This window comes from Camellia sinensis, chromosome 1, assembly GCF_055761805.1.
Source record: "Camellia sinensis isolate YWXY chromosome 1, ASM5576180v1, whole genome shotgun sequence".
NCBI classification, from domain to species: Eukaryota; Viridiplantae; Streptophyta; class Magnoliopsida; order Ericales; family Theaceae; genus Camellia; species Camellia sinensis.
The window spans coordinates 109,556,131-109,571,740 of NC_138961.1; the positions used below are offsets into that span (position 1 = coordinate 109,556,131).

Sequence of the window (15,610 nt, forward strand, 5' to 3'; positions counted from 1 at the left end):
TCTTTTTGGTTCCCCGCTCAAGGACCAGTACAATGGGTTTGACAGGATCAATTCTCTTGTCCAGTCTAGAGTCTCTGTGGAACAATCTATAATGCTTGGTAGTCCTGTCTCTGATAAAGAGATTAAGGATGTTGTTTGGTCTCTTAAGGCTAATAAAGCCCCTGGCCCGGATGGTTTTACGGGTAGTTTTTTTAAGGCCTCTTGGGACATTGTTGGAAAGGAGGTTACTCAAGCAATTAGAACCTTCTTCCAGTCTGGTAAGCTTCTCTCTGAGGTTAACAGCACTATTATTGCTCTCATCCCTAAGGTTCCTAATCCTCTGAGAGTGGGTGACTTTAGGCCTATTTCTTGTTGCAATACAATCTATAAGTGCATAGCCAAGATTATTGCTAACAGAATTAAGGTTGTTCTCCCTGATTTGATTGACCCTGTTCAATCTGCCTTCGTGCAAGGTAGGAGGATCTCAGATAATATCTACTTGTCCCAAGAGCTTATGAGAGGTTATCATCGTCAGTCCGTCACTCCTAAATGTGCTATGAAAGTTGACATTATGAAAGCCTACGATACTGTTAGATGGGAGTTTGTTATTGATGTCCTGAAGGCTATGGCCTTTCCTCTCTCTATGATCTCCTAGATTAAGGCTTGTATCACCAGTCCATCGTTTTCCATATGTATCAATGGTAGCCTTCATGGCTATTTCAAGGGCGCTAGAGGCCTTAGGCAGGGTGACCCAATGTCACCTTACCTTTTTGTCTTGGCTATAGAAATCCTGGCTAGGATCCTTGCTGAGAAATCCAAGCATCCTCTCTTTAAATTCCATTGGAGATGTGAGAAGACTAAGATTGTCAATTTGTGCTTTGCTGATGATCTCATGATATTCAGCAAAGGGGATGCGCCTACTGTGCAATTGATTATGCATGGGCTTGAGGAGTTCAAGAGTCTTTCGGGGCTTACTCCTAGTGCTGGCAAGAGTAATATCTTTTTCTGTGGCTGTAGTCCTAGTCTTAGGGAGGATATTCTTAAGATTGTAAATTTCAATGAAGGTACTCTTCCTGTCAAGTATTTGGGTGTTCCCTTAATCACCATTAAGTTGAAAGCCTTTGATTGCCAGCAGCTTATTGACAGAATCACTAGCCGTATTAAGAGCTGGACCAATAAGGCCCTCTCTTATGCTGGTAGAGCTCAGCTTATTCAAACCATTCTGTTCTCCATGCAAGTCTATTGGTCCTCATTGTTCATCCTTCCTAAGAAGGTTGTTAGAGAAATTGAGAATTTACTTAGGGCCTTTCTCTGGTCCGGGGTTGATTTGAAGAAGCATAGTGCGAAAATTGCTTGGGATAAGGTTTGTGCTCCCAAGGATGAAGGTGGTCTGGGTTTTAAATCTCTGGAGGTTTGGAATAGAGCTACTATTGCCAAACATATTTGGTTCCTTTTCTCGGGGGGTGAGAACTCGATGTGGTGCCATTGGGTTAAATCTTACTTACTCAAAGGCAAAAGTTTTTGGAAAGTCCCTGTTCTTAGTGACCCTTCTTGGGTCTGGAGGAAGATTCTTTCTCTTAGAAAGTCTATATTTCCTCTCATCTTACACAAAATTGGGAATGGTAATGCTACCTTTTTGCAGCATGATAATTGGCATCCGGTGGGCTCTATTTGGGATAAGTTTGGGAATAGGATTATCTATGATTCTGGGCTCTCTGGGGAGGCTAAAGTGAGCAATATTGTTAATGGGGATTCATAGAACTGGCCTTTTCCTAACTCTTGGGAGATTAGAGACCTTATTTCTTTGACCCCCCCCCCATCCTTTAAACCTAGATCTTCGAGTAATGATATTCCTATCTGGACTCTTACTCAAGATGGTAACTTCTCTATCCAATCTGCTTGGAACCATTGGAGAGATATATTTGACAAGGTGGCTTGGTATAAACTGCTGTGGGGGGCCATTCACTATCCCTAGAGTTAGTTTCATTGTCTGGATTGCTTTACATGGTAGGCTTAACACTGGGGACAGGTTAGAATCTTTTGGTCTGAGGGATGACTTCAAATGCTCTTTTTGCAATCACCACACTGAGAGCCACTCCCACCTTTTCTTTAATTGCATTTTCTCTCTTAAGGTTTGGGATGCTATTAAAGTAAAGTGTAATGTAAAGTGGCCTGACATTTTTTGGCCTGATATTGTTCATGTTGCTATCAGGGAGAGTATGGGTAAATCTTTGAAAGCCATCACTACTAGACTGGCTATGCTGTGTACAGTTTATCAAATATGGATTGAAAGAAATAACAAAATTTTTAATAAGGAAATGAAACCTGAAGAAGTTGTTATCAAGTCAATTATTCAAATGATTAGAGGCAGGCTTATGTCATTATACAATTTACCTAGATCTGCAGGTGATGATTGGTTCTTGAAGCAATGGAATTTGACTGATTCCATTCTGACGCCCCGTACAGCTAGTATTGGAAGGGCTATTGAGTGATGGGAGTTTCTCACATGAGAGTTGAGTGTTGGTGAGCCATATAATGTGGGTTTCCTAATTGTTTGTGTCCTGTGCAGCTGGTGGTGTCTGTTCTTCGGAAAGTGGGTTGAGTGATGTGAGACATAAAACTTTTACCTCTATGTAGACATTTCTGCAGCATCTTTGGAATGTTTGAGGGTTGAGTGAAAATAGCCTATATATGTTTTATGTGCTAACTGTAATATATATATTATCTCTTTATTTGCAGGATAAGGAAGCAAGTCCCGAGTGTAGTGAGGTCCTATACTGTGGGCCGAGTGATAAGAGTTTATATAATGTGTGTATCATCCTTCTTATTGGGTTTTATTGGGCTTTCGTGATTTGGGTTGTTGTTTCTTGTAACTGGCAGGAAATTCTATCATGTTTAGAGAATGTTTGTCATCATTACCATACCTCGGATTGCCTTGCGGTGGTGTTTGTGCTGATGGTGAACCCCTTGCTGTCCTTTGCCCTAGTGTTTGCTCTAGTGTTTGCTGCTGCTCACATGATATCTGCTGCTACCTGCTGGGTTAATAATATGGAATTTGGTTTGCTTCTATTGAGTTACAAGTGGCTGTCAAGTATTGATGGCTGCTGGATGCGCCTTGTTGATTACAAGTTGTCTTCCTTTATATTGTTTTCCTTTATGTTGTTTTTAATTTACACTGTTCAATATTTTGTTAAACCTACCCTAGTGGGATGGGCTAGGTCTTTTGTAGATATGTCTCGGCCTTATGCCGTTACATTTGATTCTGGGCTGTGCATGATCTACTGCTGCACAGGTTTTGATGTTTTGTTTCTGGTTTTGTGCATTCGGCTTAGCTACTGTTGGTTTGTGGTTCCTTGGGTCTGTCATGACTATAGCTTCTCCTTTTGTTTGGTTTCGCAGTGTTCATTTTCCCTATTTTTTAGATATGGTTCCTGAACATTGTTTTATTTGCTTAAGTTGTCTGTTGTTTGTTGTATAGTTGTTTTAGGGCCTGGGGTATTCCCCTTGTAATCTTGTATATTCTTTGTCTTTTATTTATGTCTTATTCACCCAAAAAAAAAATGGTTAGATTCAGGGTAATGCATATTACCAATTTGAAGACTAACCATAATGACAGATGGTATCTTAGCTCATGGAAATTGCCTCATACTATGCTGAAGCTTGCTGCTGCTGATGTGAGGAATAAGAGTTCATAAAATGTGGGTTGCGTGAAGGTTAGAAACTACATTGTGGGGTTTCTTAATGTTTGTTATTCATATAGGTGCTTGGAGTCCTGGAAAGCCGATTGTTGAGTGTATGCCAATCAATCTAGGGGTTGAGTTCGTGTGAGGAATAAACACTCCATATCCCCCACATTACTAGCCACATTGAGAGGAACTAACAAGCTTTTATATATTCTCTGTATCTTTTCTTTCGCGGGTGCATGGAGCTTTGTTTTTCTGAGTGATGTGAGCATAGATACTTGTGGGTTGAGTGTAGTGAGCAATTATATGTGTGATGTTAAATGTTTTATGTTTCTGAGTCTTGCAAAATTCTGTTTGGTCTTTGCTGGATTACAAGGTCTACTATAAATGTGTAGAATCTGTTTGGGTTACATGGTTTAGCAGCAGTTCTTGGACGGTGCTGCATGGTTTGTTCTTCAGTTCGGGTTGACTCGAAGCTCGAAGCTGGATATGATTGTGTTGATGGCTGCTATATGCGCCTCGTGTGTCAAGATTGACTTTCCATTATGTTTGTTTTCTTTAGAGTGTGTTGGTATCTTTGCCTACCCGTGTGGGATGTACACGGGTGTCCGTGATTTTCTGTTTCCATCCGACTTTTTGCTACTTAGATATCGGGTGTGTTCATGTTCCTCATTACATTGTCATGCGGCACATGAACACACTTTGGTTACTTCCTATTATGTATGGTTTATTTAGTTTAGTTTTTGGTTTATTTTATTTATTTTGTCCAGATAGATATGGTTTGGTCATCAGTCTTTCTGGGTAATTCTGGAATGGCTTAGTCTTTTTGTTTTTTCTTTGGTTTTTGTATAGTGCTTTGGTTAGGGCCTGAGGTATGCCCCTTGTCGTGGAGTAAGTTTTTTGTCTTTCATTTTATGACTTATTCACCCATAAGAAAAAAGAGAACTTACTGAGTAATTGTAACTTAACAACATTAGTTTAACTTAAACACCTCATTTAAGGTTTTCGATATCTCCTAAGTGTTCAATTCTCAAATCCAAAAGGTTGAATTTGAGTTCCGTTTGATTTTCTTCCAATTTCTCTTTCTTTTCTCTAACTTTCTTGTCTAGCTCTCAAGAAGATAGTTTCTCCCTGACTTTTTCTGTGCTTCTCCATCCTTCTCTCTTTCGTTCTAGGAACTAATTAGCTTGGGCCCCTAATTGTTTCATTAGCTTAAGTGGCCAGGTTGAAATCAAACTAATCTTGCTTAACCTCCAAGAAAACAAATTTACGGGTAACTGTAGCTTAAAGATATTAGTTCAATTTAAACATCCCATCTGAGGTTTTCAAAATCACCCAAGTGTTCAATTCTCAAGTCCAAAAGGATCAATTTGAATTCCCTATAATTTTCTTCGTATTTCTCTTTCATTTTCTCTGACTTTGTCTGCTAGCTCTCAAGAAGAAAGTTTCTCTCTAACTTTATCTGTGCTTCTCCATGCTTCTCCATTCTGTTCTAGTAACCAATTAGCTTGGGTCCCGTAAATGTGTCATTCGCTTAACTGGCCAAGTTTAACTCAACCTAATCTTGCATAGCCACTGAGCAATAGAATTTACTGAATATTTGTAGCTTAACGATATCAGTTTAACATAAGCACCACATTTATGGTTTCTTAAATCATTAAAGTGTTAAATTTTCAAGCCCAGAAGGATGAATTTGAATGAATTCCCTTTGACTTTCTTCCAATTCCTCTTTCTTTTCTCTTATACTTTCTCTTCTGGCTATCAAAGCAGAAAGTTTCTATCTTTCTTTGTGCCTCTCCATCATTCTCTCTTTTGTTCCGAGAACAAATTAGCTTGCGCCCCTAATTGTTTCATTTGCTCGAGTGGCCAAGTTTAACTTAAACTAATCTTGCTTAGCCTCTCAGCAAGAGAATTTACTGAGTCATTGTCGCATAACGATCTTAGTTTAACATTAAGCACCTCATTTAAGTTTTCCGAAATCACTTAAGCGTTTAATTCTCAAGTCTAAAACGATGAATTTGAATTCCCTTTAATTTTCTTCCTATTTCTCTTTCTATTCTTTTAACTTTCTCGTCTAGCTCTCAAGAAGATAGTTTTCTCTCCAACTTTCTCTATCCTTCTCCATCCTTCTATCTTTTGTTCTAGGAAACTAATTCGCTTAGGACCCTAACTGTTCCATTAGCTTAAGTGGCCAAGTTTAACTCCAACAAATCTTGCTTAGCATCTATGAAAGAGGATTTACTGAGTAATTGCCACTTAACGATATTAGTTAAAAATAAGCACCGCATTTAAGGTTTCCCAAATTCCCCAACTGTTCAATTCTCATGCCCAAAAGGACGAATGTGAATTCCCTATGATTTTTTTTCCCGTTTCTCTTTCTTTTCTCTAACAATCTCTTCTATCTCTCAAGAAAGAAGTTTCTCTCTAACTTTCTTTGTGCTTCTCCGTCCTTCTCTATTTTGTTCTAGGAACTAATTAGCTTGGGCCCCTAATTGTTCCATTAGTTTAAGTGGCCAAGTTTAACTCAAACTAATCTTGCTTAGCCTCTGAGAAAGAGAATTTACTGAGTAACTGTAGCTGAACGATATTAGTTTAACTTAAACACCTCATTTATGATTTTCAAAATCACCTAAGTGTTAAATTCTCAACTCCAAAAGGATGAATGTAAATTCCCTTTGATTTTCTTCCTACTGCTCTTTCTTTTCTCTAACTTTCTCTTCTTCTAGCTCTCAAGATAAAAGTCTCCCTCTAACTTTCTCTATGCTTCTCCATCATTCTCTCTTTCGTTCAAGGAACTAATCAGCTTGGGACCCTAATTGTTCCATTAGCTTAAGTGGCCAAGTTTAAGTCAAACTAATCTTGCTTAGCCTCAAAGATAGAGAATTTACTGAGTAATTATCGATACTAGTTTGACTTAAGCACGTAATTTATGCTTTTCCAAATCATCTAAGTGTTCAATTCTGAAATCCAAAAGGATGAATTTGAATTCCCATTGATTTTCTTCCTCTTTCTGTTTCTTTTCTTTAGCTGTCTCTTCTAGCTCTCAAGAAAAAGGTTTCTCTCTAACTTCTCGGCACTTCTCCATCCTTCTCTCTTTTTTGTTCGAGAAACTAATTAACCTCGGCCCCCCTAATTGTTTCATTTGTTCAAGTGGCGAAGTTTAAATCAAACTAATCTTGCTTAGCCTCTAACAAAGAGAATTTACTGAGTGATTGTAACTTAATTTATTCTCCCAAATATTGTCACTTAACAACCATTAGTTTAACTTGAACACCTCATTTAAGGTTTTCGAAATCTCCTAAGTGTTCAATTCTCATGTGCAAAAGGTTGAATTTGAATTCCGCTTGATTTTCTTCCTATTTCACTTTTTTTTCTCTAACTTTCTTGTCTAGCTCTAGAGAAGATAGTTTCTCTCTAACTTTCTCTGTGCTCCTCCATCCTTCTCTCTTTCTTTCTTGGAACTAATTAGCTTGGGCCCCCTAATTGTTTCATTTGTTCAAGTGGCGAAGTTAATATCAAACTAATCTTGCTTAGCCTCTAACAAAGAGAACTTATTGGGGCCCCCACAATATCCCTAAAGTGAGTTTTGTGGTTTGGATGGCGATTCTGGGCAGACTAAACACTGGGGACAGGTTGCACCTTTTTGGTGTAACACAATCTACTGTATGTGTATTTTGTCAGTACCACAATGAAGACCATAACCACCTTTTCTTTGAGTGTCCATTCTCGGAACGGGTGTGGTCTTGTATTAAAGGTAAAATCAATGTTGATCGGCCATCCCTCCTTTGGGATGATTTGGTCCAGGCTAAATCTGTGAAAGGGAATTCCTTAGGGACTATTATTACCAAGCTTGCATTTACTTGTACTGCATACCAGTTATGGGTTGCTAGGAATAATAGAGTGTTTAGTAAAGATATAGTCCCTGAAGGGGTTGTTATAAAGTGTATTGTGGATATGGTTAGATTCAGGGTAATGCATATTACCAATTTGAAGACTAACCATAACGACTGATGGTATCTTAGCTCATGGAAATTGCCTCATACTATGCCAAGCTTGTTGCTGCTGATGTGAGGAATAAGAGTTCATAAAATGTGGGTTGAGTGAAGGTTAGAAACTACATTGTGGGGTTTCCTAATGTTTGTTATTCATATAGGTGCTTGGAGTCCTGGAAAGCCGATTGTTGAGTGTATGCCAATCAATCTGAGGGTTGAGTTTCGTGTGAGGAATAAACACACCATATCCCCCACATTACTAGCCACATTGAGAGGAACTAACAAGCTTTTATATATTCTCTGTGTCTTTTCTTTTGCGGGTGTATGGAGCTTTGTTTTTCCGAGTGATGTGAGCATAGATACTTGTGGGTTGAGTGTAGTGAGCAATTATATGTGTGATGTTAAATGTTTCATGTTTCTGAGTCTCGCAAAGTACTCTGTTGATGATTATTTAATTCTGTTTGGTCTTTGCTAGATTTACAAGGTCTACTATAATGTGTAGAATCTGTTTGGGTTACATGGTTTAGCAACAGTTCTTGGACGGTGCTGCATGGTTTGTTCTTCAGTTCGGGTTGACTCGAAGCTCGAAGCTGGATATGATTGTGTTGATGGCTGCTATATGCGCCTCGTGTGTGAAGATTGACTTTCCATTATGTTTGTTTTCTTTAGGGTGTGTTGGTATTTTTGCCTACTCGCGTGGGATGTACACGGGCGTCCGTGATTTTCTGTTTCCATCCGACTTTTTGCTACTTAGATATCGGGTGTGTTCATGTTCCTCATTACATTTTCATGCATGAACACACTTTGGTTACTTCCTATTATGTATGGTTTATTTAGTTTAGTTTTTGATTTATTTTGTTTATTTTGTCCAGATAGATATGGTTTGGTCGTCAGTCTTTCTGGGTAATTCTGGAATGGCTTAGTCTTTTTGTTTCTCCTTTGGTTCTTGTATAGTGCTTTGGTTAAGGCCTGGGGTATGCCCCTTGTCGTGGAGTAAGTTTTTTGTCTTTCATTTTATGACTTATTCACCCAAAAAAAAAAAAGAGAACTTACTGAGTAATTGTAACTTAACAACATTAGTTTAACTTAAACACCTCATTTAAGGTTTTCGATATCTCCTAAGTGTTCAATTCTCAAGTCCAAAAGGTTGAATTTGAGTTCCGTTTGATTTTCTTCCAATTTCTCCTTCTTTTCTCTAACTTTCTTGTCTAGCTCTCAAGAAGATAGTTTCTCCTTGACTTTCTCTGTGCTTCTCCATCCTTCTCTCTTTTGTTCTAGGAACTAATTAGTTGGGCGCCTAATTGTTTCATTAGCTTAAGTGGCCAGGTTGAAATCAAACTAATCTTGCTTAGCCCCCAAGAAAATGAATTTACGAGGTAACTGTAGCCTAAAGATATTAGTTCAATTTGAACATCCCATCTGAGGTTTTCAAAAGCACCCAAGTGTTCAATTCTCAAGTCCAACAGGATCAATTTGAATTCCCTGTAATTTTCTTCGTATTTCTCTTTCATTTTCTCTAACTTTGTCTTCTAGCTCTCAAGAAGAATGTTTCTCTCTAACTTTATCTGTGCTTCTCCATGCTTCTCCCTTCTGTTCTAGTAACTAATTAGCTTGGGTTCCGTAAATGTGTCATTCGCTTAACTGGCCAGGTTTAACTCAACCTAATCCTGCATAGCAACTGAGCAATAGAATTTACTGAATATTTATAGCTTAACGATATCAGTTTAACATAAGCACCACATTTATGGTTTCTTAAATCATTTAAGTGTTAAATTCTCAAGCCCAGAAGGATGAATTTGAATGAATTCCCTTTGACTTTCTTCCAATTCCTCTTTCTTTTCTCTTATACTTTCTCTTCTGGCTCTCAAAGCATAAAGTTTCTATCTTTCTCCGTGCCTCTCCATACTCTTTTGTTCGGCAAACAAATTGGCTTGCGCCCCTAATTGTTTCATTTGCTCGAGTGGCCAAGTTTAACTTAAACTAATCTTGCTTAGCCTCTCTGCAAGAGAATTTACTGAGTCATTGTCGCATAACGATCTTAGTTTAACATTAAACACCTCATTTAAGTTTTCCGAAATCACTTAAGCGTTTAATTCTCAAGTCTAAAACGATGAATTTGAATTCCCTTTAATTTTCTTCCTATTTCTCTTTCTTTTCTTTTAACTTTCTCGTCTAGCTCTCAAGAAGATAGTTTTCTCTCCAACTTTCTCTGTGCTTCTCCATCCTTCTATCTTTTGTTCTAGGAAACTAATTCGCTTGGGACCCTAACTGTTCCATTAGCTTAAGTGGCCAAGTTTAACTCCAACAAATCTTGCTTAGCATCTAAGAAAGAGGATTTACTGAGTAATTGCCACTTAACGATATTAGTTAAACATAAGCACCGCATTTAAGGTTTCCCAAATTCCCCAAATGTTCAATTCTCAAGCCCAAAAGGACGAATGTGAATTCCCTACGATTTTTTTTCCCGTTTCTCTTTCTTTTCTCTAACTATCTCTTCTATCTCTCAAGAAAAAAGTTTCTCTCTAACTTTCTATGTGCTTCTCCGTCCTTCTCTCTTTTTTTTTGGGTGAAAAAGTCATAAAATAAAACACAAAAAATTACACAGGGGCATGCCCCAGGCCCTAACCGATAAATACAAAAAAACCACCTAGATCAACAAGATAAGAAACTGACACCAAACAAAAACTCCCAAAAACATACAAAGCCTAATGAACTGTCCACACAAAAAACACGGAAAACAGGACGCTAAACAAAGATAGAAAAAAACCGACACAAACCCGAGCATACAAAAATGTTCATATATCCAATAATAAACATATGGGAAATATGAACACAATCGAATGGGTTCGGGACCATACAGACCAACTTAACCATGCACAGCCCGCAGGTGAAGGCATGAGACCCAAAATAAAACAAGCAATCAGCAGGCTTTATATACCAAATAATAAAAGAACTAAAAAACAATGTGTCCATCACTTCATGGGCATGCCTAGCAGCCATAGTCAACATAGCTAAAGTCTATCCCGCTACTGTCCCATATAGCAGATAACCTGGGATGCTATCCACAGATATAACTCCTTTGCAAAAAAAGTACATATCAAAAGAAGACCATGCACAACTCATATGTGTACCACAAATAACAGTTCGGAATCCCAGAAACAAAAAAACAGAAATGCCATGCACATCCCGCACGGATAGGCCAAAAGGAATGAAACACAGCAAACCATCTACAATGTCCAACCATAATAAATTAAAATAACAGAAAAGAAAAACAATCTTCCCACCAGAGGCGCTACAAGCAACCATAACCACGCACCTGCAAACTCTTGAACCCGAAACCTTTGTACCAACAAACCAGCAGTTACTAAGGAGACGCAGCTGACCTCCCATGTAATCCATGCCTTGCTTACACTCTGTAGTAAACCCTGCATTGTGTAACTCGAAGAAATTACAACCAAATGAAGGAAGAGAACCATACTTCAGGAGCATAATAATAAAGCCCACAATATAGGACCTCACATCACTCAACCCACAGTATAGGAACTCAGACCACTCAATGACAGCTTCCTTAGCCTGCATATAAAAAATTACTATATATGTAAACATTAGCACAAACAAATTTGAGGTCTAAATTCACTCAACCCACAATAACCTACAGAAACTATTTATTTCTCACAGCACTCAACTCTCAAGAGATATCCATAAAGCACAGCAACTGCAAAATGAGCAAACCATTAGGAAACATAATTTTGCTCTCCTTCACTCAACCCTCATGTAGAGAAACTCACATCACTCAGCAGCCCTCCCATTCCTGACAGAGGAAAGGGGCTTCAAAACAATTTCAGGCAAGTTCCAATGCGATAGAAACCAGTAATCCCCTGGAGATCTAGGAAAATTATTAACAGATAGTAATCTCCCCCTAACCATATGAATAATAGATTTGATAACAACCTCTTCAGGTTTAGAGACTTTATTGAATTTTCTGTTATTCCTCTCAAGCCAAATATTGTAAACAGTGCACATCAAAGCCAACTTAAGGACATAAGCTCTCAGAGTTTTACCCTTTGTCTCTCCTGTAGCATAAGTAATGATCCCAGGCCAATGAATATCTGGCCAGTTAACATTACATTTACCTTGAATGGCATGCCAAACTCTAGAAGAGAATAAGCAATCAAAAAATAGGTAAGAGTGACTTTCATTGGGATCCTGACAGAAGGAACAGGTGGTGATCACACCAAAAGAAGACACTCTGTCACCCGTATTAAGCCTCTCCTGGATAGCAAGCCAGACAATAAAGCTAACCTTGGGTATCTTATGGGGGGCCCAGACAAGATCATGCCAAGCTACTTTGGCAAACTTGCTTCTCCAGTGGTTCCACGTAGACTTGATGGTGAATTCCCCATCAGAAGTGAGGGTCCAACTAATAAGATCCTTAGTAGAAGGGTCAGGTCTACAACTCTCAAGAGTAGACGAGATCCACTCCTGAATTTCCTATGAGTTAGGGAAAGACCAATGCCAAGAGTTACCACGAACAATTTGACTAACTTTAGTCTCCCTATTAAAGCCAGAATCATACAGAATTCTATCCCGATATCTATCCCAGAGGGGCCCAAGAGGGTGCCAATTATCATACCAAAGGAAGGTGGAGTCACCCTTACCTATCTTGTGGAGAATAAGAGGGGAGACAATATTCCTAAGAGACAAGAGCTTCCTCCAAATCCAAGAAGGATCACTAGGAGAGTTGACATGCCAGAAACTTCTACCCTTGAGTAAATACGATTTAACCCATTGACACCACATAGATTGTTCACCCCCGGAAAACAAAAACCAAGTGTGTTTAGCAATAGTAGCCCTATTCCAAATCTCAAGGGATTTAAAACCCAAACCGCCCTCATTTTTAGGAGCACACACTTTGTCCCACGCAACTTTAGCACTATGCTTTTTGAGCTCAGTACCAGACCAAAGAAAAGCTCTAAGGATACTCTCAATCTCCTTAACCACCTTCTTAGGAAGGATGAAAAGAGAAGACCAATACACTTGCATAGAAAAGAGAATGGTCTGAATGAGCTGGCCTCTACCAGCATATGAAAGAATTCTATTAGTCCAGCTCTTAATCCTCTTAGTGATCCTATCAGTGAGTTGGTTACAGTCACCCGCTCTTAACTTAGTAGTAATGAGAGGTACCCCAAGATATTTAAAGGGAGGGTCCCTTCACTAAACTTAGCAACTCTAAGGATCGACTCTCTTAACTCATGGTTGCAACCAGAGAAATAGATATTGCTCTTGTTAGAGCTAGGAGTTAGGCCAGAAAGACTCCTAAACTCATCAAGACCAACCATGATGAGTTCAATCGTGGGGACATCACCTCTAACAAAGATCATAAGATCATCAGCAAAACAGAGGTTAACAATTTTAGTTTTGTCACATCTCCAATGAAACTTGAAAGCCGGAAGACGAGACTTTTCGGCAAAAATCCTAGCAAGAATCTCCATGGCTAGGACAAAGAGATAAGGGGACATGGGATCCCCTTGTCTTAGACCCCTAGCACCTTTGAAATAGCCATGCAGGCTACCATTGATACTGATAGAGAACGAAAGGCTAGTAATGCAAGCTTGGATCCAAGACACCATAGTAGGAGGAAAGCCCATAGCTCTAAAAATATCAATGATAAACTCCCATCTCACACTATCATAAGCTTTCATAATGTCCACTTTCATGGCACACTTAGGAGTAGGGGAGCCTCTATGGTACCCTCTCATAAGCTCCTGGACCACAGGAAAACATCTTCAAACTTGGGCGTATACGCAGGATTAGGAAACTGGTCCAACACAACGACAAATTCACATTGGCCATTGTCAAGCATACCAGATGGATCAATGTCCGCCGTTTGTTCCACAGCCTGAGTAGGGGCATCACGCATGTCACTTTCCAGTCCAGGCGTATCAGCAGCAAGTTCGGACAGACCACCAGTCTGACGTAAAACTACACCCTGGATATAGAGTCCTAACAACTTTAATTTTCGGGATTGTCGTTCATCCCTTTCAGTACCCACTTCCGGCAAATCAAAGTGGAAAAAATGAGGCTCATCATACGGGAGAAAATCGTCAATCCTCCAGATGGAATCACACAACGATTTAGACGTGAATCGTTTTTTTTTGTACAAACCATGTTTCCGAAATTTAAAATAACTTCGTCCGGAAACACCAGATCTGCTGGATGTTGTCCAACGGCGACTAAAATTTAATTTAGTTCGCGCAGTATATGGACGCCGTTGTGAAAATCGGAAAGTAGTCGCCATAATCGACGTTCAGGAAACTGACTAATAAAACTTCACGTCGATGTTATTTTATAGACGTAATGTGTTGACCGTGATATGGGTCAACATAAACAGTTAATATTTGTTAAAAACGGATACTGTATAACGTATGGCATAGACGAACAGCAAACCACAAACGATACAAACAAAATAATTCGTGGGCCATACGTAAGTTAACTGTTTACAACTTCAACTTGCGCGTCCCTTTAATTTAAATTTCCCGCTTGCGCTTGCCTTTTTCGATTTTTAATCCTGGCCGCAGATCTGGGCGCGGAGCGGAGACACTAGCCGACAACACGCCTCAAAATGCGAAAGGGAGCACCAATCGGGGGACGACACGTGGCGCGGGGGGGAGCGTCCCAGGTAATATTAGTGGGACGCTCCTGGGCACCTATATAACTCACTCCCTAACTCTCTTCCACCAGTAAAGTTTTCAGAGAGTGACTTGCGTCATCCGAGAGAGTAAGTGACGTCATCGAGAGTGAGTTATGGCATCAATGCGACGTCGTTTTAGAGACGTCGTGTTACAGTAATTATTCTCCCAACTCTATGAAATTGGATATATAAGAACATGTATTAGCCATTGATGCCCATATGAGAATTGTGTGTCTGACAATTCTAACAGATCGCTACGCTATCATAATGTCTGAACAAATACAAGAACCCGATCTTACAGATAATCTCCATGAAAATGAAGAGGGCGATCTGGAAACCCAAATCATTGACGCGACATCCAACGTACCGGTATCCAATATACCAATCTACAACCCAAAGATAGGTGATACAATGTGGCAGAAACTCACGTTTAAGTCTATGATGATTGACAAATGCAAGCTGAGCTACAGGCCACAGTGTCCGTTTAATTCCACCGGCCGTGTTGAAGTCGAAATACGAGACACACGGCTACGAGCGGATGATCAATTACAGGCCCGCTTTACGTTTCCAGTTACATGCCCAGTAGACATAACATATTTTGGAAACGCCTATGCGGCCGCAGATAAAAAAGGATGTCCATGGACAGGGTCCTACAAATTGCTTCAAACAAACATCAACGATGATGTGAAATATTGCAAAATGAAAGCCACATTGGCTTTCCAAACATCATCGTTCCCAGAGGAAATAACTTATCGGCCGCCATTAATAACTGTTTTGTCCAAGGTATTCAACAACAGCCACGTGGATATTTGGCACGTGGAGCGCAAAGTGACGAAGGCAAGACTAACACGCAGCAATTCCGAATCACATTTTCGGTCCACAAAGACATTGTCAGCACCGATGGGCCAATACGGTTCGTCGGCCCAAAGAATAATGGCGGCACGAATGTCAGCAAGTTCAATGCGGGATGGGCCTGAATCATTCAGTCGGCGCGATAACTCACTCCCTAACTCTCTTCCACCAGTAAAGTTTTCAGAGAGTGACTTGCGTCATCCGAGAGAGTAAGTGACGTCATCGAGAGTGAGTTATGGCATCAATGCGACGTCGTTTTAGAATCCAAAACAAGAACATTTTCCTCACGTATGCCCAGTGTTCTATTCCTAAAGAGAGATTGTCAGCAAGTTCAATGCGGGATGGGCCTGAATCATTCAGTCGGCGCGATAACTCACTCCCTAACTCTCTTCCACCAGTAAAGTTTTCAGAGA

At 39.7% G+C, this 15,610-nt stretch overlaps 1 protein-coding gene across 1 annotated transcript; it reads left to right on the top strand.

Annotated features, from left to right (window-relative positions):
* The first annotated feature begins 1,853 nt into the window (after window positions 1-1,853).
* On the top strand, window positions 1,854-2,471 carry LOC145819004 (uncharacterized). Its single transcript, XM_082912980.1, has one exon. It carries the CDS (start codon window positions 1,854-1,856, stop codon window positions 2,469-2,471), a length of 618 nt encoding a protein of 205 aa, XP_082769106.1.
* The last annotated feature ends 13,139 nt before the right edge of the window (window positions 2,472-15,610 follow it).

Bases quoted from the DNA above. Each gene is read 5' to 3' on its own strand.
- LOC145819004 (XM_082912980.1), top strand. From the start codon at position 1,854: ATGGTAACTTCTCTATCCAATCTGCTTGGAACCATTGGAGAGATATAT.